The 26,342-nt window shown below is 34.7% G+C and overlaps 2 protein-coding genes across 2 annotated transcripts; one reads left to right on the top strand and one right to left on the bottom strand.

Moving 5' to 3' along the window:
* Positions 1-340: 340 nt before the first annotated feature.
* Positions 341-4,029, bottom strand: LOC131803183 (serine/arginine-rich splicing factor 2-like). The gene is made up of 4 exons (XM_059124269.1): positions 3,795-4,029; positions 3,490-3,620; positions 2,539-2,991; positions 341-1,239 (listed from the first exon to the last, which is right to left on the bottom strand). Exons 1-3 carry the CDS (start codon positions 3,876-3,878, stop codon positions 2,580-2,582), a joined length of 627 nt encoding a protein of 208 aa, XP_058980252.1. The 5' UTR covers positions 3,879-4,029; the 3' UTR covers positions 341-1,239; positions 2,539-2,579.
* Positions 4,030-5,497: 1,468 nt separating this feature from the next.
* On the top strand, positions 5,498-19,810 carry LOC131803182 (eukaryotic peptide chain release factor GTP-binding subunit ERF3A-like). The gene is made up of 7 exons (XM_059124266.1): positions 5,498-6,578; positions 13,258-13,446; positions 13,514-14,283; positions 14,351-14,437; positions 14,501-14,677; positions 16,697-16,865; positions 16,936-19,810. The coding sequence occupies exons 1-7, from the start codon at positions 6,212-6,214 to the stop codon at positions 16,977-16,979; spliced, it is 1,803 nt and encodes a 600-aa protein (XP_058980249.1). The 5' UTR covers positions 5,498-6,211; the 3' UTR covers positions 16,980-19,810.
* The last annotated feature ends 6,532 nt before the right edge of the window (positions 19,811-26,342 follow it).

The raw sequence follows: 26,342 nt of genomic DNA, 5'->3' as shown, positions 1-26,342 counted from the left end.
TTAAACATTTTTTCATTCAGCCTGCCTGTCTGCCTTTTTCACATTCTGCTCTGCTTTAAAAGAACAGCCAACATAAACCGCTTTTATATGCCTGTATTGTATATAAAATTTTGAAAATTATTAAATTGCATATTAAAAGCATAAACAAAAAAACAAAGGAGAGAAAGAGTTGTTGAAAAATAAAAAAGGGCAATAGTGTAAATAAAAAGAAAGTTATATAACACAAAAAGTTTTGAAAAAAATATTGAATTTTCTCCTTATCTTTCCCTCATTTATCTATAATGGATACATTATTTTCATTTAACCTATCATCAAGTCCTTGGGTCTTGCAATATAGTCGTATGTAGCATTATTATATTTTATTAGTTAAACATATATGTGTGTTTTTATTACAACTAATAAAAACTACAACTACCCTTAAATGCCTAATATCCTACCCATATGAACTCAAGAGAAAACTTGCTATGTGGATGGTGTAATAACAAACTCAAAATACGTTCTGTTTTTTTGAAATATGATTAATTTTATCTTAAATTGATTTTTTTTATAATGCAAATTATTATGATTTGTATGTTTATGTATTTGTATGATGGATTTTTTTTTGAGACTACTACTGTATATTGTATTGTGTTGTTTATATATATTTTGCAATTTTTATATCAAGATCAAAATGAGTTTGAAATATCAATTACATCCCAATATGGATGAATTTTCGTTATAATAATTTTGACATTGAAAATTTTGTGGATGGCGGGAATTAGTTGAAAATGAAAATATATAGAATGAGATGATGAGCGTTTTACAAAATAATAAATGTTATAAAGGAGAAATAAAAACTTCAAATAATTCATGTAGAGCAAAAAATGTTAAAAAAAAAAACAAACATACTTTTTATATGCAGTAAAATGTTGTACATGTTTTGTTTTCTTCTTGAATTATTTAGGCTATGTTTTTTCACATCATATCTTTTTCTTTCTCTATTATAAGAAAATTATTTTTCTTTTTGTTTTAAAGTTCTATTAATGTAGTTATTAAAAAACAAATTACGCTTTGTTTTCTTGATTACTATTCTGTTACCATAGTTAAAATTAAAAATATCTTGTGTTTTCTAAATTAAAGATTTGTTTTGTTATACCTGCTGATACAACAGCAACATAGTATGGAGCTAAAAGTTATTGGAAATTAGTTGTCTCCCCTTTTGCAGCCGCCAATAAATTTAGGGTTGTGGTTTAGGGATATCTGAAATCAAATAAAAGATACGTGAGGAGTAAGTATAATGGACGATTCAAAAATTATTTGTTTAAAAAAATAAAATCCGTTAAAAATTCTGTTAAAAAATCTTAAAAATACCGAATGTAACCGTTATATTAGTGTCTATACGAAAACGTGGACATGCATAGGCAACTTTTGTCATAAGCCATTAAATCCTTAAAAAAATTCTGTTAAAATTTTAAAAATACCGAATATAGCCGTTATATTGGTGTCTATACGACGTGGACCTACATGGGCATTTTTTGTCATAAGTCATTATCATATTCAAATTCGAAACTTGAAATAAACGGTGAATAATGTAGCTAAAATCATCAAAATATCGTATATAGGGAGGTAGCGTTATATCGGAGCTGTGCGAAGACCTGAACCAGCATAGACAATTTTCTGCCATAGGCTGTAGCATCCATTACGAACTTCAAACTCCAACAATTTCGGTGGGTATTGTACGTAAACTCGTCAAAATACCGAATATGGGGAGGTACTGGTATGTAGGGCCTATACGAAGACCTGGACCTGCATAGACAATTTTCTGTCACAGACTGTAGTTCCCATTACTAGCTCTAAATACGTAATTTAAAACAATTCTGGTGAATAATGTAGCTTAAATCATCAAAATACCGAATATCGGGAGGTACCATTATATGGGGGCTATACGAAGACGTGGACGTGCACATACAATTTTCTGTCTTTGGCTGTAGTATCCATTACGAACTTCAAATACCAAATTTGAAACAGTTCCGGTGAATAATTTCGCTTAAATCACCAAAATACCGAAAATAGAACAAATAAGGAGTTATTATATGGGGGTTATACCTAAACGTGGACCTACATGGCACATTTTCAAGACATAATATACATTTGAGTACAATTTTATCAACCTACTTCATTTCGTTCGAAAGCTAGAGTGATTTCCACAGACGGACAGACAGATGAATCGGACGGACATCGCAAAAATGTATATTTCGAGGTGTAACAAACGGAATGACAAACTTAATATACCCTCCATACTATGGTGGAGGGTATAAATGGAGCCCTTTTTGAAACAGGTCCTGTCAACCAACGAAATACAATTGTGGGCAAATTTTTTGACTACATTGGTGCAAGCCCTTATGAATCTTCAAATTATTTTATGCTAACCAATAAGGCCTTAATTGACACTCCATGAAGAATGGAAAATTAAGTCCATCCAATTTCGGTAGACAATTCCTGTCTACAATTGAAAAATATATCCTCGAAAACAAAACAAACATAAAATCGTTGCCTTACCTTCATTTGCACTGTTTTGTTTGTGCATTTTCATTGACACATTATTTTTCATATGTTCTACTGCGACTACGCGATAAACTACGTCCTCGATCGGCAATGCCACCCAAACCGGCACTTGATAAGCCATTACGGCTATCGCTACGGCTTAGGGAACGTCTGACGGGACTGCGAGAGAATTTAGTGCGTCTCACTGGTGATCGACTTTGTGGTGAACGCGAACGTGAATATGAACGACGACGGGGGCTGCGTGAACGGCGACGTACGGGTGAACGTGAGCGACGACGACCGCCGCCACCACCACCACCTCCACGACGACCATTGTTGCGGCGATTGTTATTGCTGGGTGATGTGGGACGACCATAACGTGCCATTTGGACACGCAACTCCCTGCCATCTAATTTACGACCATCCATAGCTTCCAAAGCTTCTTCGGCATCACGTTTGTCATAAAATCTACAATGATACAATATTTAATAGATTATTAATTGAGGGAAATTAGATTCGTTTAATTTTTAAAGTAAATAAATGAAAAATATTGTAGTTTTCGTACGTAGGTCATCTAGTAATTATTTGGTAGACAACAGTTGCAAAGTGAAAACAATTTTTATAGCACCTTTCTGCAAATGTAATCTTCACTAATAAATATAAAAGATTACAGTAGAAAAGCAGATAGTGCAAAAAATACAAATTTATGACATTTTGAGTCAATCCTTAGAATTGAATAATTCGACACCATGGCCGGTAGTACCTTCTGCCGCCTGTGTGTACAATAAGGCGGCATATATGGTATACATACACAAAACAAAGTGCAAAATTAAGGCGTAAATAAATGAGGTGGTTAGTAGCATCTACCGCTTTGGTATTATTTTCCTTCAAATTTTACATAATTTCTGCAGATATTTACTTATAATCAATCTACACAAAACACAAACAAAAAAATGTAGCACTTACCTAACAAATGCAAATCCCCGGCTTTCACGGGTGTAACGATCGCGTGGAATATAAATGTCACCAACATCGCCACAACGTTCAAAGACACGTCGCAAATCTTCTGGAGTTGTACGATATGTTAAATTATCAACCTGAAAAGGAATATTTGTAAAACAATAATTATCATCATTCGGCGACCATGTGAAAAAAAGTAATCTTATATCTGAAATGACGCCATCTTGTTTTTACACCAACAAGGCGTCGTCATCATCATCATCACCCATTATCTCAACTGATAACCCTTAAAAACTCCAAATTCGACTTACCTTTAAAGAAATCATACCATCAATACGTGGTGGTGGACGTCCTCCATTGCTGTTTCCGCTCATTCTGCTGCTACGACTGGTCATACAAATTTACCCAATAAAATTTTTTAATTGGAAATGTGGTATTCTAATAAAACCGTGGCACGGTGCTATATTAAATATGGCGGATGTGACAGCTGCCGAATGCTGACCCTACACTTCACAGAAAAACACGTCCACACGGCAAGAAAAATTAAATGCGAATGAACGATGATAGGTAACTCGACTTTCGATTAATCGTCTAATCGACTTTTAGTACTCAAAGTTCTGACAGTCATAGTCGACTTTGGAATGTGGTGAAAACCAAATAATCGACTAATAATAATCGATTGTGCGACAAATTGGTGCATTTTAAAAACAATTAATTTAAAAATGTAAAAACGATTCCATCTTTGGAATACTTCAAGAATCAGAATCGGTTCTTTGGAATTTGGGAACGTTATCAAATACTCCGTTGCTACTTATATAACATGTAAATGAATGAATTCTCTCACAACTCTGATAAATAGGGATGAGTAGATCGACTATTGAATAATAATAATGTAAAAACAATTCCATCTCCGGATTACTTCAAGAATCAGAAGAGTTTCTCTGGGATCTTAGTACATTATTAAATGATTCGCCGCTACTAATATAACATACAAATGAATGATTTCTCTCACATTCCTCATAAACACGCCAATCGGAGGTTGTTATAATATGCATTTTTTAACAATATTTACACATTTGAGTATTTTTTCATTCAACAATTTCGATTCCAAAATTGGTTTGACAGTTCAATGTCCCAGCAGCTGTGTCGAAGCGTCTACCTATATTCTTCTACCATGGATTATCGACAGTTTGCTCACCTAACCTGGCGTTTGGTATTTGGCGTTTATGCAAAGGAATAATAAAACAACGGCGGACTTAAGCTGCAAGTACATAAGAAGCTTGAAGTCATGGCTAGGCATATTTTGTAACATAAAGGGAGTAAGAGCCGCACTAAAATCCTGCCGTCGTTATCCATTATAACTTGACATTAATATGCCTAGCCGTGACTTCAAGCCTTTTATGTACTTCCATTCTTTCCGCTTGTGTTAATTTTTTGTATGTTTTTTAGGCAAAGGAGGTTAAATGTGGGTCTGTTCCAGTACCTGCTGATTCTTGCAGTTTTGCGATTTTTTTTTTGATTTTATAAAGGGAATTCGGTTATCGTAGCAAAAAACTTAACATTCTTCCAGTTCTGGAACAGAGCATATGTAAATGGCCTTAATACGGTAACCCATGGCACAATCACAGAAGGTAGAACAAAGTAGGAGGTAGCTTTGCAATGTTTTTCTTTTGGTGGCCTTATTCTTATTTTGGGATAAAAGTGTATTGCCCTACTATCTTAGATATAATATTATGGAATAGCCCCAAAATTCCATTCTTGTTACGCGGATTTCCCCCATAATAAGATTTTTGTTAAAAAATGAAAAACAAAGTCATTGAACAAAGTCACTGAAATTGCAATGAGAACATATCATAAACAGAAATATATAATCATTATTATTGATTTCATGTATAGCCTGATGACTTTACCAGTTATGACATCGGCATTTGATTATCTATAAAAAAATAGTCATCGATTGTTTTTTTTTTCAATGTGATTTCATCAAATAGTCGATTACAATTATGCCGAAACTCGATTGAAGTGTCCCTATTTCCTATCTGCGTGGCTATTGAAATTGTGCTGCTGGTGGATAATTTTGAATTGTGTTCAATACTTTTTTTTACAATAAATACCATCAGGATAGACTTTTATTCTTCAATTTTACACCCGTAACTATTCATTCAGTGAACCAGTTCGTACACATTGTGATATTTAGTCACAAAAAAGAAGCAACAGAACACGCAGTCCAAGAAGAAAATTCCTTTGTCGTCGTCAGTTGAGTGAAAAACGTGATTTTCGCGTAAACGAGACAGGGAAAAGAAAGTGTGAAATTCATAAAAAAGAAGTGTGTGAATGCAATAGAGAGGGGCCGCTTTGAAAAAGTTTGGAACGGTGTGTGGCGTGTGTTATTTTTCGCAAGTTGGGTCTGTTACAACATTTAGTTTGCGATAAAAATTACAAGCGCCCCATTGAAGGTTATATTTTTTTTGGATTGGAATTCTCACGGGGCGAGCGAGCGAGCGAGTGAACGACGAACGGACAAATCAACCGGAGAAGTAGTGTTGTGTGAGAGAACGAACTTGTGTTGTTGTTGTTGTTACGTGTGCATGTTTGAGTGCGCGTAGAGAAGTTAACTAACCGGAGTGTACCGCCTCAATCCAAGTGTCGAACGAAGTTAAAATTTGAAAACAGCAAAGAAAGCAGAAATTCGACAAAAAAAGTAAAGTAAAAAAGTTATACAAGCAAAATGGCTCAAGAAAACTCCGATATGTCCACAAAATTCTCCACACTAAATGTCAATGCTGCGGAATTTGTACCGAGCTTTGGCAGCTTCAGTGCGGCCGTTGTCAGTTCTATAAATAATGACAACAGTGCGCCGGCTGCTGCCACCATTGCTGCTCCCATGGATACAACCAGCGTGCCAGCCTCTACCAGCGGCACTCCTGCCACCACACCTAATTCGGATGCATCCGCTTCGGGTTCCCTGAATGCACTTAGCCAGGCGGCGGCCGGTGAGGTTGCACCAGCGGAATCTCCAATGCAAACGTCACCAGTGAAGGTTGCTGCACCTGTGGAAAACATCAATACAGCCGATAAAATTGCAGCTAATAATGGTAACATATTTTTTGGAATGAAATTAGATATTTAAAGCGGTGCGGGGGCTTTGTGGGGGTACTTACTGAAACCTAGTTGGGTAGTGTTGTGGGGGTAGTGCATAGGCAATGGAAAAAATGACGTCATGACCAACCAGTAATCTATTGTCACAGATGTTGGAGGTCTTCGCCTCTTTTGCATTTTTTGCATGTTGTTATTGTTTGTGTGTTACTTTTTTTTTCTTCATAGCCAGCCCCGGTGGGTTGGCCATTAGCCACTAGTTGTATGTCATTGATTCATGAGTCGGTCGGTCGGTGGTCTGGTCTACCTTTCGGCAGTCACAGATACTCTTGTGTTTTCACTTTTTCATTCAATACTTTTATTTTTTTTTGTTTTCGATATAACCTCAAAAACTACGTGCAGAGTGGCATTTAAGAAAAATACTGGCTGGCGGTGATGACTGGGGGTTTTCCATGGCTTTTGTGTAATGCAAAACAAAATTTTGTTATTAATTTATAAACGAAATCAATCTTTCTTTTTTCGAGTTTTACCTTTCCATGTGTTTTTGTTGCCCTGCTTTGTTTGTTGTTGCTCCCAAACATATTTTTGCTTGTTTTTTGTTGTTCTTTCCGAATACCCAATCAAAGTAATCTCATTTCTCTTTTGTTTGTTTCTCTCATTTCTTGAGCGAGGGGGGAGAGCTCATTTTTAGAGTCTGCTTTTGCTTTTCTTCGTCGTCTTCTTCATTTACTTGCTATTGTATTTGTTGACACGTTAACTTTTTTTGATTGCCATTGAATTTGATCCAATAATTGAATTTGTTAAATTAACAAATGGGACACTTGAGGATTACGGTGTAAATGCTGCACTGGAATATTGAAGATTTTCTTTTCTGTAAGTGAAGTGAAAATTTCTCACAGCTATGAGTTAGTAAAAGTTAAAATCTGAAGGTAGATCTTTCCCCCTGATTCGGAGAATGTAATTTCATTAGACACTGTTCCCAAATAAAAAAAAAACTGGGTTTGGAAACTGGTTTACTGAACCTGTGGCAACAAGTGGCGACGTGATTGGAGAATGTTAGTCAGGGTGTATTAAAATTGTCTTTCCGTTATTACACCTCCACACATTTTTCGGAGGTCTTATGAAGTAAATATTTGCATGATCAGAATAAAAATCTATGGATTTAACTATGTCCGCGTGTCAAACTTTCTGTCTGTTGAAATTGTGGCAGAGGTCGCACTATAATAGATGAAGTCCGAAAATTTAAAAGCCTGGAATTATCCGAGGATCTCTGTTTCTAGGTTTCGGCCAATAAAATAAATTGGAAGCAACTCTAGTTTAGTAAAAACTCTTCGATTTTTTTCGAAGAAGTTTCCAGGGGTAGATATTTTTGTATCCTAATTCCGGAAAACAATTTTTTTTCTTGGGAACAAAAGATTTTTGATCCGAAAGACCCGGTTTAAGACCATCCACTTACCTGATATAAACAATATAGGTATCTTTGGAAAGCTTATGAAATTACCTATCCAACAACTGGCCATATGACGATTCGGAAGTTATAGTCAATTTTTTGGACCCGGATTTTTATAAAACCCTCAAAAAGTCCAAAAATAGGTCCGTCAACAAAATTGTTCCTAAATTGTAGCTAACATTTCCAAAATGCGTCAAGTTGTGCTAATGGCTTTTTCGGAACCAGATTATCTAAATTTAATTCTTTTTGATTTATACCCCCAAATATTTAATAAATACCCACTTTGTGGTATTGCCCTCTTATAATTTTTCATCCTAATATTCCTTATTTCGAAGAGTTTGGAACCAATTTCCAAAACATTTAAGCTGTAATTTTGAATTTCGGTTTCTCCACAGGTTTAAAAATTCCACGCAAAAAATCAGGTTCACTGCTTGATATAGTAACTACATAAAAGTACCTCCAATATCCTACCAAATCAGCTATTATTTGATTCTTAAAGTCCTCAGTGATTAAACTCATTTCTATATTTCATTTCAATATTCCCCATAAACGGTACTTTCTGTTTTTGCTACTTTGAATGTGCCAGCCACTTCATCTAATATTTCGGAACTCCTCTAAAAATATTTAAATTCCCAAAATTGAGGTGTATTAAGGGTTATAAAAAGTCCGACCTTCAACAAATTTTAATTTGAAGAGAACTCTATACTAATAGACGGAGAAACTTAGGCCTCAACCAAAGCTTCTTGCCTCGTTTCGGATTTTGTTTGAAAGTAGAGACTTCTCTCACAAAAAACATGTGGGGGTACGGCCGCTCTATTTTTCAGTGTTTCCTACAAGAGAGACCACACAATTTAGAGTTCCTTGAAAATTATGCTAGATTTCGGATGCTTGGTTAGACCAGATGAAAGCATATATCCCGAAAAGAAACAACAAAATGCAGTTCGCATTTATTGTCCGATGAAAAGATGAGATTTTCCAAACTATTTTCCAACGTTTGACCCAAGGACAAACCCTATCGAAATCGGTGATAATCGGACCAGATTTAGATATAGCTCTCACATATCTTCATCCGATTTCGAGTTAGTTGTGCACCAAATGGCCAATATCAGTCCAAATGACCCGACCCGACCCAATTCAGTCTAGAAGCAAGTACATCAAATTTGGTGGAAATCGGTTCAGATGTAGTTATAGCTCCCATTTATATGTTTCATCCGATTTGGTGTTTAAGTCCCTCACATTAGCAATATGCATTCGACAACAATGATATTTGGTACCAGATTTAGCCCAGGCATACCCCTGTCAATTTTTATCAAGATCGGTTTAGATTTGGATATAGCTCCGATATATTTTCAACAGATTTCGTGTTAATTTTGCACAAAATGGCCAATATAAGTCCAAATGACCTTAATTTTGGCACATCCAATTGATTTCAGTCTAGAAGCAAGTACATCAAAAATCGGTTCAGATATAGCTATAGCTGCCATATATTTGTTTCCTCCGATTTGGTGTTTAAATCCCCCACATTCGCAAAATGCACCTCACAAGAATGATGTTTGGTACAAGATATTATATAGAGCTCGGAAATACCTTTGCCAAATTTTATGGAGATCGGCTAAGATTTGGATATAGATCACATATACATCTTTAATCCGATTTCAGGTTTATTGAAAAAAACCTGAAGCTAAATAATGGCTAATATCAGCCCAAATGGAGTGAATCTCGGGACGTTCTTTTCCATTTTGTGGAACTTGGCTCCGATATATATTTTTTTATTATAATTTTAATATAATCCTTCTCGAAGTGATACCATGCACTCTATAGCAATGTTATTTGGTATAAAAGATTAAAATGTCTCCGTCAAATTTAGTGAAAATCGATTCAGAATTAGATATGCCTCTCATATATTAGTTCCCTCAGAAACCAAACTATAACTGCTTTAAAGCCAAATTTTGATAGGTGATATGATCTACTTCAAACAAATTCTTTGGATAACGGAGCTCTACTAAATATGCATAGTGGTGTAGGGCATCATATAGTCCGCCCGCCCGACATTTGAATTTCCATACTGGTTACGTCCTGAAGAAAAATATCTTCCTGATCTAATCCATAGCCATTTGAGACCTTTGGGAAAAATTGACAAGGTTATAGGTTCCACGCAAGGCGTGTAAGAATGATATTGTAACACAGAAGAGTCGGTCTGTCTGAATATCGAGGATATTGAGAGATGGCAAACATTTTTTTGTATCCAAGTGACGATTGTATGCTTAAGAGAATTGAATTCCTCAAAACTAAGACAACCTGACACCTGAATATTTTCCTTATATTCAAAGAGAACTTGTGCTACTTCTTATTTAGCTAATATCGTATCAAATAAACATGCTTTTGTTTTTTGGTAGCTGCTTAACTAAATATATTTTTTTTACCAGTTTGGTGGGCATGCAACTACTACTACTACTCGGTCGGTCAATAAACATATGTGAAATGTTTGTCGATTCCACTTAAATACCACGGTACACAACCAGTCCAGTGACCATTCCACTTAATAGCATGACTAGAAGAAATGTTTACGATGAAGCCATATGGCATGTTTCCTTCAGCTCCAACTATTCTGGTGTTCAACGGATTATTACTTACTCTTCATTGCACAAATGTGTCTGCATGTTCCCATGTAAATATGTACAGTGATTGGGTAAAATTTCAATTTTATTTCAAAAGGAAATTTTAATTTTAATGGTTCAATTTGAGGTTTGAATCTTGAATTTGTGCTCGGGTTTTGCGATTATGAAACGATACTGGTTCAATATTTTCTATTAAGAAAAAAAAAATGGTTTTGAAAGGGCGAAGCAAACAATATATATCCTGAATTTTTGTCTATATAACCATTTTATATAACATATTTGTGCCCGATTTTCTGGCAGGTGAATATTTTTGAGTACTCCTGTTACAATTTGAAAAAAATATGGTTTTGGAAAGGATGTGCAATATTTGCATTCATCCTATTATTTTGCAATTTTTTTCCCCTTTTTAAGACAAAGTCCTCAATTCCTCAATTTTTAAAATAGCTTTCATAGACCTTTATAGGCCTAAAATCGTAGGGTTAAAAAATATCTCAAGTTGTGCAGTTTTGAAAACTTCTTTTCATGTTCTCCTTAAAGTCTCAGGTCGCTAATTTGTATACCCTCCACCATAGTATGGAGGGTATATTAAGTCTGTCATTTCGTTTGTAACACCTCGAAATATACGTTTTAAACCCCACAATGTATATATATATTCTTGATCAGCATACAATTCATGTTGATTTAGCGATGTCCGTCCGCCTGTGGAAATCACTCTTGCTTCCGAACGAAATGAAGTAGGTTGATAAAATTTTACTCATATATTATGTCAGGTCGTTTGGTATTTGTTATTTTGGTATAGCCCCATGCAATGGTACCTCCCGATATTCGGTATTTTGGTGATTTAAGCGAATTTAGTCACCGGAAATGTTTCAAATTTGGCATTTGAAGTTTGTAATGGATATTACAGCCTATGACAAAAGATTGTCTGTGCAGGTCCACGTTTTGGTATAGCCAACATATTATGGTACCTCCCGATATTCGGTATTTTGATGGTTTTAGCTACATTATTCACCGGAATTGTTTCAAATTTGATATTTAAAGTTGGTAATAGGTACTACAGCCTAAGACAGAAATTTGTCTGTGCAGGTCCACGTCTTCGTATAGCCCCCATTCAACGGTACCTCCCGATATTCGGTATTTTGATAATTTTAGCGACATTATTCATCGGAATTGTTTCAAATTTGATATTTAAAGTTGGTAATAGGTACTACAGCCTAAGACAGAAAATTACCAGTGCAGGCTTACGTTTTGGTGTAGCCCCCATATAATGGTACCTCCTTAAATTCAGTATTTTGGTGATTTTATCAACATTATCTACCGGAATTTTTTCGAATTTGGTATTTGAAGTTCCTAATAGATACTACAGCCTATGAGATAAAATTATCTGTGCAGGTCCACGTCTTCGTGAAGCCCGATATAACGTCTCTTCGCAATATTTAATATTTTGATGATTTTAGCGACATTATTAACCGGAATTGTTTCAAATTTGGTATTTGAACTTCGTAATGACAGCCTATGACAGAAAATTGTCTGTGCAGGTACACGTTTTCGTATAGCGCTCATATAATGGTACCTCCCTATATTCGGTATATTGATGACTTTAGCTACATTATTCACCGGAATTGTTTCAAATTTGGTATTTGAACTTCGTAATGGATACTACAGCCTATGACAGAAAATTGTCTGTGCAGGTACACGTCTTCGTATAGCGCTCATATAATGGTACCTCCCTATATTCGGTATATTGATGACTTTAGCTACATTATTCACCGAAATTGTTTCAAATTTGGTATTTAAAGTTCGTAATGTATATTTCAGCTTAAAAAAAAATTGTCTGTGAAGGTCTACGTCTTCGTATAGCCTCCATATAACGGTACCTCCCGATATTCGGTATTTTGATGATTTTAGCTACATTATTCACCGAATTTTTTTCAAGTTTAGCGTATGAATATTGTAATGGCTTATGACAAAAGTTGCCTATGCAGGTCCACGTCGTCGTATAGACCCTAATATAAATATTTCTACATTCGGCATTTTTAAGTTTTTAACAGAATTTTTAAGGGATTTTATTTTTTGAAAATTGCCAAAATCGTTCCGAATGGTGAATGGTATTCAAAGTTCGGCCCAGTCGAACTTACAGCTTGTTTACTTGTTTTTAATAAATTTTCCTTTTTTTATTTTTTTAATCTTTTTTACGGGCCCAAGTCGAGGATTTTTTAAGTATTTTCATTGTTCTTTTAAAGTTCCAAGTTATCGAAATTTATGCCCCTACTAAGGTTCCAAATACTGGGTTTTTACATTTTTTTTTAAATTGAGGTTTTAAATACGAGATTTTTTAAATATTTTCAAAATTTTCGATAATGGTTTGGTCTGTTTAAGGCCTTTTATCGTTGCGTTTTTAAAGGACTCTCAACGTCCAGTCACAGATAATATAAAATTGTCTTAGGTCGTAATTTTTTGGAGAATAAAGTATTTATTATGTCTTGGGATTTAAATGTAGACCTTTCCTAGTTTTTCGAAATCTCAAGTAAGGAATTTGTATTTTTCCTAAAATGAAAGAAATATTTGAATCTACAAGTATTAATTGCATAATATATTTTTTTTTTATAGAAAACGATCCTGCCGACAGCTGGGATGTTGAAGAGGAACCCGTCATTACACCCGATGATGAAGAAGCTGAAGATATTGAAGAAGTCGAAGGTGATGCCACACCAAAGGTGTCAAAGAAAAAGATACCAAAAGTAGAAGACACAAAGAGCAAAAAAGAACATGTCAATGTTGTTTTCATTGGTCACGTTGGTAAGTTTTAATAATAAAAAGTGAAATCCGCCAGCCAAAGTAACACTATTTATTTAATTTCCGATAGATGCTGGTAAATCAACAATTGGTGGCCAAATTATGTCCCTAACTGGCATGGTCGACAAACGTACACTGGAAAAATACGAACGTGAGGCACGTGAAAAATCTCGTGAAAGTTGGTATCTCTCATGGGCCTTGGACACAAATCAAGAGGAACGTGACAAGGGCAAAACCGTTGAAGTGGGTCGGGCATATTTCGAAACAGAACGTAAACATTTCACCATTTTGGATGCTCCTGGTCACAAAAGTTTCGTACCAAATATGATTGGTGGTGCGGCACAGGCCGATCTGGCCGTTTTGGTTATATCGGCGCGAAAAGGTGAATTTGAAACTGGTTTCGATCGTGGCGGGCAGACACGTGAACATGCTATGTTGGCCAAAACAGCTGGTGTCAAACACCTGGTTGTACTCGTCAATAAAATGGACGATCCAACAGTCAACTGGGATGAGGCACGCTACAACGAATGCAAAGACAAGATCCTACCTTACCTCAAAAAATTAGGTTTTAATCCAGCCAAGGATTTAACCTTTATGCCATGCTCAGGTTTAAGTGGAGCCGGTTTACGTGATACTATACCCGATACAATTTGTCCATGGTACAATGGCCCAGCCTTTATACCATTCATTGATCAGTTGCCTTCACTTAATCGCAAAGCCGATGGACCATTCATTATGCCCATTGTTGATAAATACAAGGATATGGGTACGGTTGTAATGGGCAAGGTTGAGTCGGGTACTGCGCGAAAGGGCCAGAATTTGTTGGTGATGCCTAATAGGGTAAGTGGGTGATTAAAATCATTTCGTTATAGAGAAGTGTTTTATAAACTTTTTTATTTTTTTATAGACACAAGTTGCTGTTGATCAACTTTGGTCTGATGATGATGAAGTCACCTCTGTGGGTCCTGGTGAAAATGTCAAAATCAAGCTGAAGGTTAGTAGCTGATTTTTTTTTGTTGGGGTTTAATTGCTAAAGATTTTTTTGTTTGATTTTTAGGGCATTGAAGAAGAAGATGTCTCACCTGGTTTTGTATTGTGCGATGCCTCTAATCCTATTAAAACTGGCAAAATATTTGATGCTCAAGTCGTTATCTTGGAGCATAAATCAATTATCTGTGCTGGTTATTCGGCCGTCATGCATATACATTGTGCAGCTGAAGAAGTTACCGTTAAAGTAAGTTTTTGAGTTATTATTCAAAGATGAACTTTCCATTTTTTTCCAAACCTATTTAATTGTTTTGTCGTATTTGGAAACCATTGTTCTCCAACAGTTATTGTCTAGAAATATATATTTGAAATTTAGATAAAATCGATTCATCTATATCTGCAGCCAATATTTATAGATGACAGAAGCTCGAAGGCTAAAATGTGCATTTCATATCAAATATCTGAAACGTTTCTCTTGAATTCGGCTCAAATTTAATTCCAGCTCCCAACAATATTCCACCGTTTTGTATACCCTCAGCCATATGGCGTGTCTAGTCGAAATAACGGTTTTAGACTCTAGGTCTCTTTGCATCAAAGTTTAGGGACATTTGGAGTCGATCTAGCGATGTCAGTCCGTCCATCCGCCCGTCTGTCTGGCTGGCTGGCTGGTGTGCACGAAAACTCTCGAAGGGAGTATCTGATTTGATCCAAACTTGGTACATCGTAATATTATTGTCCAACTTAGATCGAGTTGGGAGATGGGCAATATCGGTCCACTCCTTCTGGTACCTCCCCCAGAAAATGTCAACATTTTTAAAGAAAATAATCAACCTCTCAGAAAGAGAAAGGATAATCCGATTTTGATACAACTTTGTAAATCTCAATATTTGCATCAGTGCTAGGTCTTGTGCGAAAATGGACAATATCGGTCCACTCCATTAAGTACCTTCCCCACAAAGGGTCAAAATTTTGAATAATTATAACTCTTATAAAATGTGATGTGAGTGTTGGATTGTCTTCAAATTACACACATCACAATATTTTTATTATCCCAAGGTCCAGTGTGAAGATGGAATATATCGGTCCACACCTTCGGGGGTACCACAAAATGTCAAAATTTTCAAAGAAAATAATTTTTTGTACACAAAGAGAAAGGATAATCCGATTTTGCTCCAACTTTGCGAATCCTAATATTTTCATCAGTGCTAGGTCAGGTGCGAAATTGAACAAAATCTGTCCACTCCATCAGGCACCTCCCCCACAAAGGGTCACAATTTGGGATAATTAAAACTGTTAGAAATGTGATGTAGGTTTCCGATTGTCTTCAAAGTACACACATCACAATGCTTTTATTAACCCAAGTTCTGGTGTGAAGATAGAATATATCGGTTCAGTCCTTCCGGTACCTCCCCCACAAAGGGTCTAAGTTTTGAATATTTATGAAGCTTATAAAACACGAAATTAACATCCGATTCAATTCAGATTTGGCACATCTCAATATTTCCATAAACACAAGATCTCTTATAAAGAAGGTGAAGATCGGACTACACCTTCTGGTACCTCCCCCACAATGGGTCAAAATTTTGAATAAACAAAACGATCATAAAATCCGAAATTAGCATCCGGTTCTCTTCAAATTACACGCATCACAATATTTATATTAACCCAAGGTCTAGAGAGAAAGTGGGATATATCGGTCTACTCCTTCTGGTACCCTCCCCACATAGGGTCAACATTTTGCATATAGAAGCTTAGAAAACGCGAAATTAACATCCGATTCCATTCAGACTTGTCACATCTCAATATTTCTATCAACACAAGATATGTTATAAAGATGGTGGAGATCGGACTACACTTTCTGGTACCTCCCCCACAAAGGATTCAAAGTTTTGAATAACCAAAACTATCATAAAATCCGAAATAAGCATCCGGTTCTCTTCGTATTTCACACATCCCATCATTTCTACTAACACAAGATCTGATATGAAGATAGTAGAGGTCGGACCATTGCTTCTGGCACCTCCCCCACAAAGTGTCAATATTTTGAATAACCAAAACGATCATAAATTTCGAAATAAGCATCCGGTTCTCTTGAAATTTCGCACATTCCATTAACAATAAACAATAAATATATATATAAATATATGAGATTAGTGTGGTGCTTGAATTCCTGTTCCAAATTTATATGACGGGCTTATAGGATATACTAATGTCTCATACTTTTTGTTATTGTTTTGATATTAATTTTTGATTATTTTCATTGAAGGCCCTCATTTGCTTGGTTGACAAAAAGACCGGCGAAAAATCAAAATCACGTCCAAGATTCGTTAAGCAAGATCAAGTGGCAATTATGAGAATTGAATGTTCCGGTATGATTTGTTTAGAACAATTTAAACTATTCCCACAAATGGGAAGATTTACTCTGAGAGATGAAAGTAAGTTAACTTAAAACATTTTCCTAAAATGATCTTAAATAATTAAATAAATTATTATTTCTTTTTCCAGACAAAACAATTGCTATTGGCAAAGTGTTGAAGGTGATCGAGTAAATTGAGCCAAGCTTAATTTTTTTGTAATTTTAATTTTCTTGAGTGCTTCAAGCCCCGCCTTTTTTAAAAGAAAAAAAAAAAAACAAAATAACATGAAATTTATAAAAACAAAAATCAACATTAACATCTAATTTTAAAAAGTAGGCTTTTTAAGCCCAGCCGTCGTCGTCAACCTAGGAAAACAAAATTGAATAACGTTATGAAAATAAATTCAAAAAACTGCAAACTACCAACAACCTTTCTTTAAAAAACAAAAACCACAACAACAACAACAACAAAACGGAAATTAAGAAAACCATGAACTTTAAAGAGAAAAAAAAAAATATAAAACAAATAATAAAGGAAAACATTAAAATAAAAACGAAACAAACGAATAACAAGGATCTTTAATAAATTACAGATAATTATAAAAGTATAAAAAACAAACAAACAAAATCGTCGTATATAAAATATATATTATATTATTACTATTATTAAATATGAGATGAAAAAAGAAAAACAAATGCGAAAAAGAAACAGAATTATATATGATTATTACTATGTTTTTTTTTTTAATTTTCTTTGTTAACCTTGGAAAAAGTAACAAATTGAGAGCAGAGTGTAGAGTCATAAAAATATAGAGTATATGATATTTTTTTTGGATAGACACCGGTCTGTAACTGATCTGAAGGCAAGAATACAATATATTGGCTTGTTATAAACAATGCCTGTCTGGGGTTGATCCAGCTGTTTGCCAATCGCTGGCCGAGGAATGTAATATAAAAATAATAAAAACTTTTCAATAGAGGGAGAAGATAAAAGGGAATAAATTCAATAAAAATGAATAAATTTTCATTAGCTGATCAGTTGATAATGAAATTTGGAATGGCTGATAAGTTAGCAACCATTACTGTTTTAACAGCTGACCTATAAAAATGTAGACTAACTTGTTCTTTAATATTAAAGTTTTAGCATGATATTAATATTCGGCCCTATTACCGTTGTCGTCGCCGTTGCAAAATTAAGTCGAGGCGACAATAACGGTATTAAGGTTGTCGTTTTTTGTCGATAGCGATTAATGATTGCAAATATCATTGACGATACAACAGTCAACGTGAAGTCGTTTTTTTAGAGAATATCTGCGGCCGTAAAAATGTGTGACGACATTGTATTTTTTAGTCGACGTTGATATTTTAACCATTTTGTATTTGATATTTGACCATGAAAATAACAACAACAAAACAATTTGGAAATATTGAAGCCATTTCCGACACTGGTTTAATAAGATCCTAGCGCTAAAACCCTCAATGCTGTGGTGGGCAATTGGAACAACTCTAGTGTAATAAAAACTTCGATTTTTTCGAAATTTTTTCCAGAGCTAGTTATTTTTAGCCTGATTCCGGGAAACTGATTTGATTTGAGTGAATCGCTTACCCAATATAGGGTTTGAAAACTTATACCTATCCAACAAGTGTTCACATGACCACCGAAGGCCGGCTACTTACAACAACTGTTAAATTTAGAAATCTTTAGTTCGCGTAGCCGGTTGAACATACCCAGAAGAGAATATCTCTGACCCAGCCAGAAAAGGTATTAGCACAAATTTTATAATTTTGGTAAGGTAAGAGTGTTGATAAAAAATCCGGGTCTAAAAAAATCGATAATTTGACTATAACTTCAGAACCGATGGCCTATAAATAAGCCCATCATGTGACAAAGTGTTTAGAATTCAAAATTCAAAAAAGTTTGTATCTTTTTTGTCAATAACAAGTGAGTGTTGCCAACGTTTTTTAAGTTGTTGCCAACTTTTATTTTAAACTGTAGATGTCGCGAGGGCGAGGGCGACTTGCACATAACGTCGACGATGACTACAGAAACGACAACCATAATAGGACCGACTGTTAAATTTTTGTTACAGAATCAATGGCGAACTAAATACAAATGGTTCCCAACACACTCTATGATGATGCAACAGTTTTGTTCAATCCATACTCAGACAGATATTGTTTATAACATAAACGAAGTATCCAGGCTCCTTGGGTGGTTCGAATGAAAACTTTACTGGGCTGTATTTCTTTTTTTTCTCTTATGTATGTATGTCTCTTTTAGGCTCTATATCAAAATTCTTTCAAAATCATCAATCAAATGTAGAAAATTATTAAATGCTGTTTCTTTTAACTTTTTTTTGAAAAGATCAAGTTATTTTGCCACTTCATTTATTGTGTGAAAAAGACAAAGAAACAAATACTAAAATAATGAGCAAGGGAATCATTTTTAACGACAACACCAAGATTACAACACTTCACACTACAAAACATACCGGAAAGATAAATAACAACAACAACAACTATAGTCACTAAATTACCAATTAAGCAATTTGCAAAATGGCCTACAGTCACCGTTAAAATATACATATATTTTGTTTCTTATTTTAAGTGAAATAATATACATTTATATATATGCATATGGAGATGATGAAGCGATTCTAAATTAAATTCTTATTCCCAAAAACCAACATCTTTCCCGGCAAATGATCATTTTGATGATGCTAAGGGCAAGCAATAGACCCCTGGCTTATTACCATAAATCCCAAGTAATTGGTTGGCATTTTATTAAATAAAAACATTTCCAATGAAAAGAATCCATAATTTGTATGTGTTTAAAAAATACATTTTTAAAATATTTATATATGAAGGACTTATTGTATAAAAACATTATCAGGACAATCATGAATTGTAATTCAGTGGGTACCCACTTTTTCTGTCTCAAGTTTGAGGACCATTTATTTTCTAATATTAACTGAAAATTTGGAGCATATCAAATTAAAAACATTTTAAAAATTAAAAAAAAAATTAACAAACTAAAAGATTTTGGGATTATTCGAATTTAATTTAATTGTCAATATCACTAAATTTTCATTACAATAAGTTCTTCCTTGTCAATTTTATTTCTAATTTATTTTCCCACTCCTCCTTCTACAGATTGTCCCCCACATTGCCACCACATCAATATATAAATTTGTTATTTTCTCTTATTAAAATATTACTTATTATTGTTCATATTAAAAAAAACATTTTTAAACGAACTAAGAAGTAATTTAGCTTTTATATTTAAAAAAAAAGAAAATCAGGAAATATTGCAAATAATAATCATTATTGGAAAAAAACAACCACATTTGATTCTTTTTTTATTTTTTGCGGCATGATTTTATTTTATTTTTTTTTTATTAAAAACAAACTTAAATACCCAGGAGTTCATTTAACAAGACTACATTTTTATACCCTACAGTGGTAAGGGTATTATGTCTTTGCGCATTTGTTTGTAACATGGAGAAGGAAGCGAGATCGACCCATAGTTTCTTTTGAGGATCTTTCGACTTTCGAGTCTTTCTGAGTTGATTTATGCATGTCAGAATGCAGGTTGCATTTATTATCCGATTGAGATGAAATTTTCCAAACAATATATTTTTTTTGGCCAAGGACGAACCCTTTTGAAATTGGTGATAATCGGATCATATTTAGATATAGCTCCCATATATATCTTCAACCGATTGCGGGTTAATTGTTCACCATATGACCAATATCAGCATAAATGGGCTGAATTTTGGCACATCCGACCGAATTCAGTCTAGAAGCAAGTACATCAAATTTGGTTCAGATATAGCCATAGCTTTCATATATACAGGGTATGAAAAAAACTGCAACAAAGTCAAACGCCATAATTCTTAATTTTTTTTTAAAAATTTTATTGAATGAAAGCCAAAAATGTCGGAAATAGCATTAAATTTTAGAATAAGTTTAGATTTGTTCGAATTGGTCACCTTTGGTACGAATTATGGCCTTTAAACGGCCAATGAAACCGTCACACGCTGTCCGAATGTTGCTCTGCAGTATTTTGGCCCATTCCCGGCGAAGCGCTTGCTTGAGGTGTTCGACACTTCGGTATTTTTTAGTGCCAACCTTGCTTTCCAAAATACTCCAGACAAAATAGTCTAACGGATTGGTATTCGGAGATTTTGGTGGCCATTGTGCGATGGAAATGAAGTGAGGATCTTCATTTTGTAACCAAATTTGGTATTTGAAATTCGTAATGGATACTACAGCCTATGACAGAAAATTGTCTGTATGGGTCCACGTCTTCGTATAGCCCCCATATAACGGTACCTCCCGATATTCGGTATTTTGATGATTTTAGCGACATTATTTACCGGAATTGTTTCAAATTTGGTATTTCAAGTTCGTAATGGATACTACAGCCCATGACACAAAAAATTGTCTGTATGGGTCCACGTCTTCGTATAGCCGGTATATAGATATTCGGCATTTTTATGATTTTAGCGACATTTTTTACCGGAATTGTTTCAAATTTGGTATTTCAAGTTCGTAATGTATGCTACAGGTCATGACACAAAAAATTGTCTGTATGGGTCCACGTCTTCGCATAGCTTCCATATAAAGGTTCCTCCCAATATTCGACATTGTTATGATTTTAGCGACATTTTGATGATTTTAGCTACATTATTTACCGGATTTTTTTCAAGTTTCTTAATTGAATATTGTAATGGCTTATAACAAAATTTGTCTATGCAGGTCCACGTTGTCGTCCAACGGCTACATTCGGTATTTTTAAGACTTTAACAGAATTTTTAACGGATTTTATTTTTTTGAAAATTGCTAAATTCATTCCAAATGGTGGAGGGTATTCAAAGTTCTGCCCGGCCGTACTTACAGCTTTTTTACTTGTTCTAGGATCAAAATACAAGTGGGACGTTATTACAAACACTCCATGATACATAGGTGTATTGGGCAGCAATGTGAGCCATATCCGAATTGTATTCTTACCTTACTGGTTTTAACTAGACCTTCTGGAAATAGAACTCAAGTCTTTTTAATCGAACTCCTCAGTATTTCCATTTGCTTTCATATCCATTTTTCTTTTTCGAAACTACACTCACTCCTATGGAATTCCCCTAGATATAAAGCATTTGTTTATTTTTTGGGCATTTCTTTTTAAACAAAGTTCTATTATTATCTACAGCTTTAACAACAAATCGTTAAAATGTAACGATACAAAAAGGCATACATGAAGTAAAAACAACAACAAAACAAAATCCCATTGATAATTATGTATGTATGTACTATATATTCATAACAAAATAAAACAAAAAAAAAATACAAAAGAACCAGTACGTAATATGATGATGCATACACATACAACTTGAAAAAAAAAAAAAAACAAAAGAATTGGTTAATTAAATTAACTTTAAATACATATAAACAAACTTCTTAACCCCCATTAAAAAATTACATATTTTTCTTTTTTTTTTAATATATTTTTTTGTTTTTTGTATTTTTTTCTTTAATTTGTATCTCCCCAAGACTTGCAAAAATGAAATTCCTAGTGTTTTTTTTCATTTTTATTATAACACCTACACTCCACAACCGGAAAATTTCAAACATTTACATGACCGCCCGTCGTTTCGTTTATAAATTATAGTAATGATGACGTTAATAAAAAAAAACAAAGCGATTATTTATACACTGAAAACAAGAATGAAAAACAAATATATATTAAAACAAAAATATGCCTAAAAAAATAACGATAATAAAAAACCAAGAACAACAACAACAAACAAACATTTTTTTATTAATAATAAATAAAATGAAATGAATTATATTATGAAAATCGAAAACAAATGCAGTTTGTGATTTGGTTAGTGTTGTTATTTCTTCAAGTCAAGAGGAATGTGAAACAAGTTAAAAAGCAGTAAGTTCGGCCGGCCGAACTTTGAATACCCTCCACCATTTGGAACGAATTTGGAAATAAAATCCTTAAAAAATTCTGTTAAAATATAGCCGTGGACCCACACAGGCATTGTTTGTCATAAGCCATTACCATATTCAAGTTCGAAACCTGAAATAAACCGTGAATAATGTAGATAAATCATCAAAATATCGTGTATAGGGAGGTATCGTTATATCGGAACTGTGCGAAAACCTGGACCAGCATAGACAATTTTCTGTCACAGGCTGTAGCATTCATTACGAACTTCAAATACGACATCTCAAAGAATTTCGGTGGGTATTGTACCTAAAATCGTCAAAATACCGAATATAGGAAGGCCCCATATGGGCATATACGAAGACTTGGACCTGCATGCACAATTTTCTGTCACAGACCCATTACGAACTCTAAATACGTAATTTGAAACTACACCGGTGAATAATGACGCTAAAATCATCAAAATATCGAATATAGGGAGGTACTGTTATATGGGGGCTATACGAAGACGAGGACCTGTACAGACAATTTTCTGTCACAGACTGTAGTTCCCATTACGAACTTCAAGTACCAAATTTGAAACAATTCTGGTGAATAATGACGCTTAAATCATGAAAATACCGAATATCAGGAGGTACCGTTATATGGGGGGCTATACAAAGACGTGGGACTGCACAGACTATTTTCTGTCTTAGGCTGTAGTATCCACTACGAACTTCAAATACCAAATTTGAAACAATTCCGGTGAATAATGTCGCTAAAATCATCAAAATACCGAATATCGGGAGATACCGTTACATGGGGGCTATAAAAAGACGTGGACCTGCGTAGACAATTTTCTGTCAGAGGCTGTAGTATCCATTACGAACTTCAAATACCAAATTTGAAATAACTCCGGTAAATAATGTCGCTAAAATCATCAAAATACCGAATATCGGGAGGTACCGTTATATGGGGGCTATATGAAAACGTGAACCTACATGGCCCATTTACGAACATAACCTGCCTACTGAAAAAATAAACATGTGTGCAAAATTTTAGCCTTCTATCTCAATTCTTTCGAAAGATAGTGTGATTACAACAGTCTGGGACAACTGTCTGGGACGGACAGACAGACGGACATGGCTAGATCGACTTAGAATTTTACGCTGATCAAGAATATATATACTTTGTTGGGCCTGACATGAGTATTTCGTTGTATGGTGGTGGGTATAAAAATCTGCAATCGTTTCTAGTTCGAATTGTTCATCAGAAGATAATATTCCGTAGTCTCCGTAGTTTGTGTTTTAAAACTGACAAATAAGCCATAAGGCCTTTGCACACAAGTCATGGTTGTAGTGTGCATATTACGCTGGCGTGGTACTTTAACACCAAATCGGATGAAACATATATATGGGAGCTGTATTTGAACCGATTTTGAGAAAAATTTGAAGCACTGGCTTTTGGCTAAATTCCGTCGGAAGTGCCAAAAATCAGTTTATTTTTGATGATATTAGCCATTTGATGCAGGAAAAACCTAAAATCAGATAAAGATATATGTGGGAGCTATATCCAAATCTGAACCGATCTTGAAAATATTGCAAACTCTTATTTGTGATATATTTTTATTATATCTGGTACCAAAGATCATTCTTGTGGAGTGCATATTACGCATGTGAGGGAGTTTAACACAAAATCGGATGAAACATATATAAGGGACCTATAGCTATATCTGAAACGAGTTTCACCAATATTTGATGTACTTGATTCTAGACTGAATTCTGTCGAATGTGCCAAAAATCAGTTTATTTTTGATAATATTAGGCATTTGGTGCACAATAAAACTTATATTGGAGCTATATCTTAATCTGATAAAATTTGACAGAGGTATTTTTGAGCTCCATATATATATATATATATATATATATATATATATATATATATATATATATATATATATATATATATATATATATATATAGAGATATATAGAGATATCTAATCCGATTTTCACCAAATTTGATGTACTTGCTTCTATATTGAATTCGGTCGGAATTGCCAAAATTCAGCCCATTTGGGTTGATATTGGTCATTTGAAGAACAATTAATCCGAAATCGGTTGAAGATATACATGGTGAGATGAAAACACTGCAACCAACTTCAGACTGATGTCATTTCTAAGCCACTCGTCCGACAGCTGTTATAATTATTCCAGTGACAGCTCATTACATTGTTTACAAGTGTACAAAAGCATTTTGGTGAGAATTTTCCAAAAAAAAAAAGTTATTAGTGATGAAATTCAAGCGTGATAGTGTGATTTCTTTATGTTCGGCTGGAAAACCATAAGTGGCTATCGTTAGAGCACTTCAGCATTTAAATGTAAATAAATCGTTTGTGTCTCGTACCATCGCTCGTTACCGTGATACTGGTAGCGTAGCCCGATGTCAAGGGGTGGAAATACGGAAGAAACCAGCTACATCAGCAGAAATGCTTCGAAAAGTAAAGAAGCGACTTGATCGAAATCCGCGTCGTAGTGGCCGAAAAATGGCTCGTGTGCTGAACATATCGCAATATTCCATTCGGCAAATATTGAAAAATGAGCTCGGGGTAAAGTCATTGAAATTCCAAAAAGTGCAAGAAATTACACCGGTGAACTGCCGAATTTGGTTTTCTCCGATGAGAAAACATTCGTTGTCCAGCAGTTTGTAAACAAACAAAATGATCGTGTTCACTTGGCAAAGAGGTCAGCTGAAAATGTGCACCCTCGGTTGGCCACCAGAACTCAAGCGCTGGCCATGGTGATGGTGTGGGCCGCCATAACAATCGATGGTCGCTCTCCGCTCGTATTAATCGACCGTGGTGGCATCATAATAAATGCCGAATATTATCGCAAAAATATTCTGGGGGTGTATTAAAGCCTTGGCCACGCAAACATTTTGGCCGCAAACCTGGAACATTCCAAAAGGACTCAGCACGCGCCACCCAAGAATGGTTATAAAATGAGGTTCCTCGCTTCATTTCCAGCTCACAATGTCCACCAAAATCTCCAGATATCAATCCGTTGGCCTAGTGTGTCTAGAGTATTTTGGAAAGCAAGGTTGGCACGAAAAAATACCAAAATGTCGATTACCTCAAGCAATCGCTTCGCCGGGAATGGGCCAAAATACCGCAGAGCAACATTGGGGCAGCGTGTGACGGTTTAATTGTCCGTTTAAAGGCCATAATACGTGCCAAAGGTGACCAATTCGAACAAATCTAAACTTGTTCAAAAAATTGATGCTATTTCCGACTTATTTGCTTTCATTCAATAAAATTTAAAAAAAATGTGAAAATTATGGCATTAGATTTCGTTGCAGTTTTTTTTTTACCTCAACCTGTATAAAACGATTGCCCCCGATATTCAGTATTTTGAATATATTATTAACCAAAAGTTGCGGCCTTAATCTCCCCTTCAAAAGCCATATGTTAAGGTCCATTTGTTGATGTCATTTTACTGTTATTTGAAGTATTAATTAGAGCTCAATGGAATATTGAAAATACGTGCTGGTACTTTCCAAGAATTTATTTTTGGTGGAAGATACTATAAGTTCTAAACGAAATTAGAAGCAGTGCCAGAAGCAGGTG

Source organism: Musca domestica, unplaced genomic scaffold (assembly GCF_030504385.1).
Source record: "Musca domestica strain aabys unplaced genomic scaffold, Musca_domestica.polishedcontigs.V.1.1 272, whole genome shotgun sequence".
In the NCBI taxonomy this organism is placed as follows: Eukaryota; Metazoa; Arthropoda; class Insecta; order Diptera; family Muscidae; genus Musca; species Musca domestica.
This window is presented reverse-complemented; position numbering and strand designations above follow the sequence as displayed.

Excerpts from the sequence above, each read along its gene's own strand:
- LOC131803183 (XM_059124269.1), bottom strand. The coding sequence starts at position 3,878 with ATGACCAGTCGTAGCAGCAGAATGAGCGGAAACAGCAATGGAGGACGT. Across the intron at positions 3,621-3,794 it reads ATGGTATGATTTCTTTAAAG|GTTGATAATTTAACATATCG; the intron begins GTAAGTCGAATT and ends ATTCCTTTTCAG. Across the intron at positions 2,992-3,489 it reads CGGGGATTTGCATTTGTTAG|ATTTTATGACAAACGTGATG; the intron begins GTAAGTGCTACA and ends GTATCATTGTAG.
- LOC131803182 (XM_059124266.1), top strand. The coding sequence starts at position 6,212 with ATGGCTCAAGAAAACTCCGATATGTCCACAAAATTCTCCACACTAAAT. Across the intron at positions 6,579-13,257 it reads TAAAATTGCAGCTAATAATG|AAAACGATCCTGCCGACAGC; the intron begins GTAACATATTTT and ends TTTTTTTTATAG. Across the intron at positions 14,678-16,696 it reads CTGAAGAAGTTACCGTTAAA|GCCCTCATTTGCTTGGTTGA; the intron begins GTAAGTTTTTGA and ends TTTTCATTGAAG.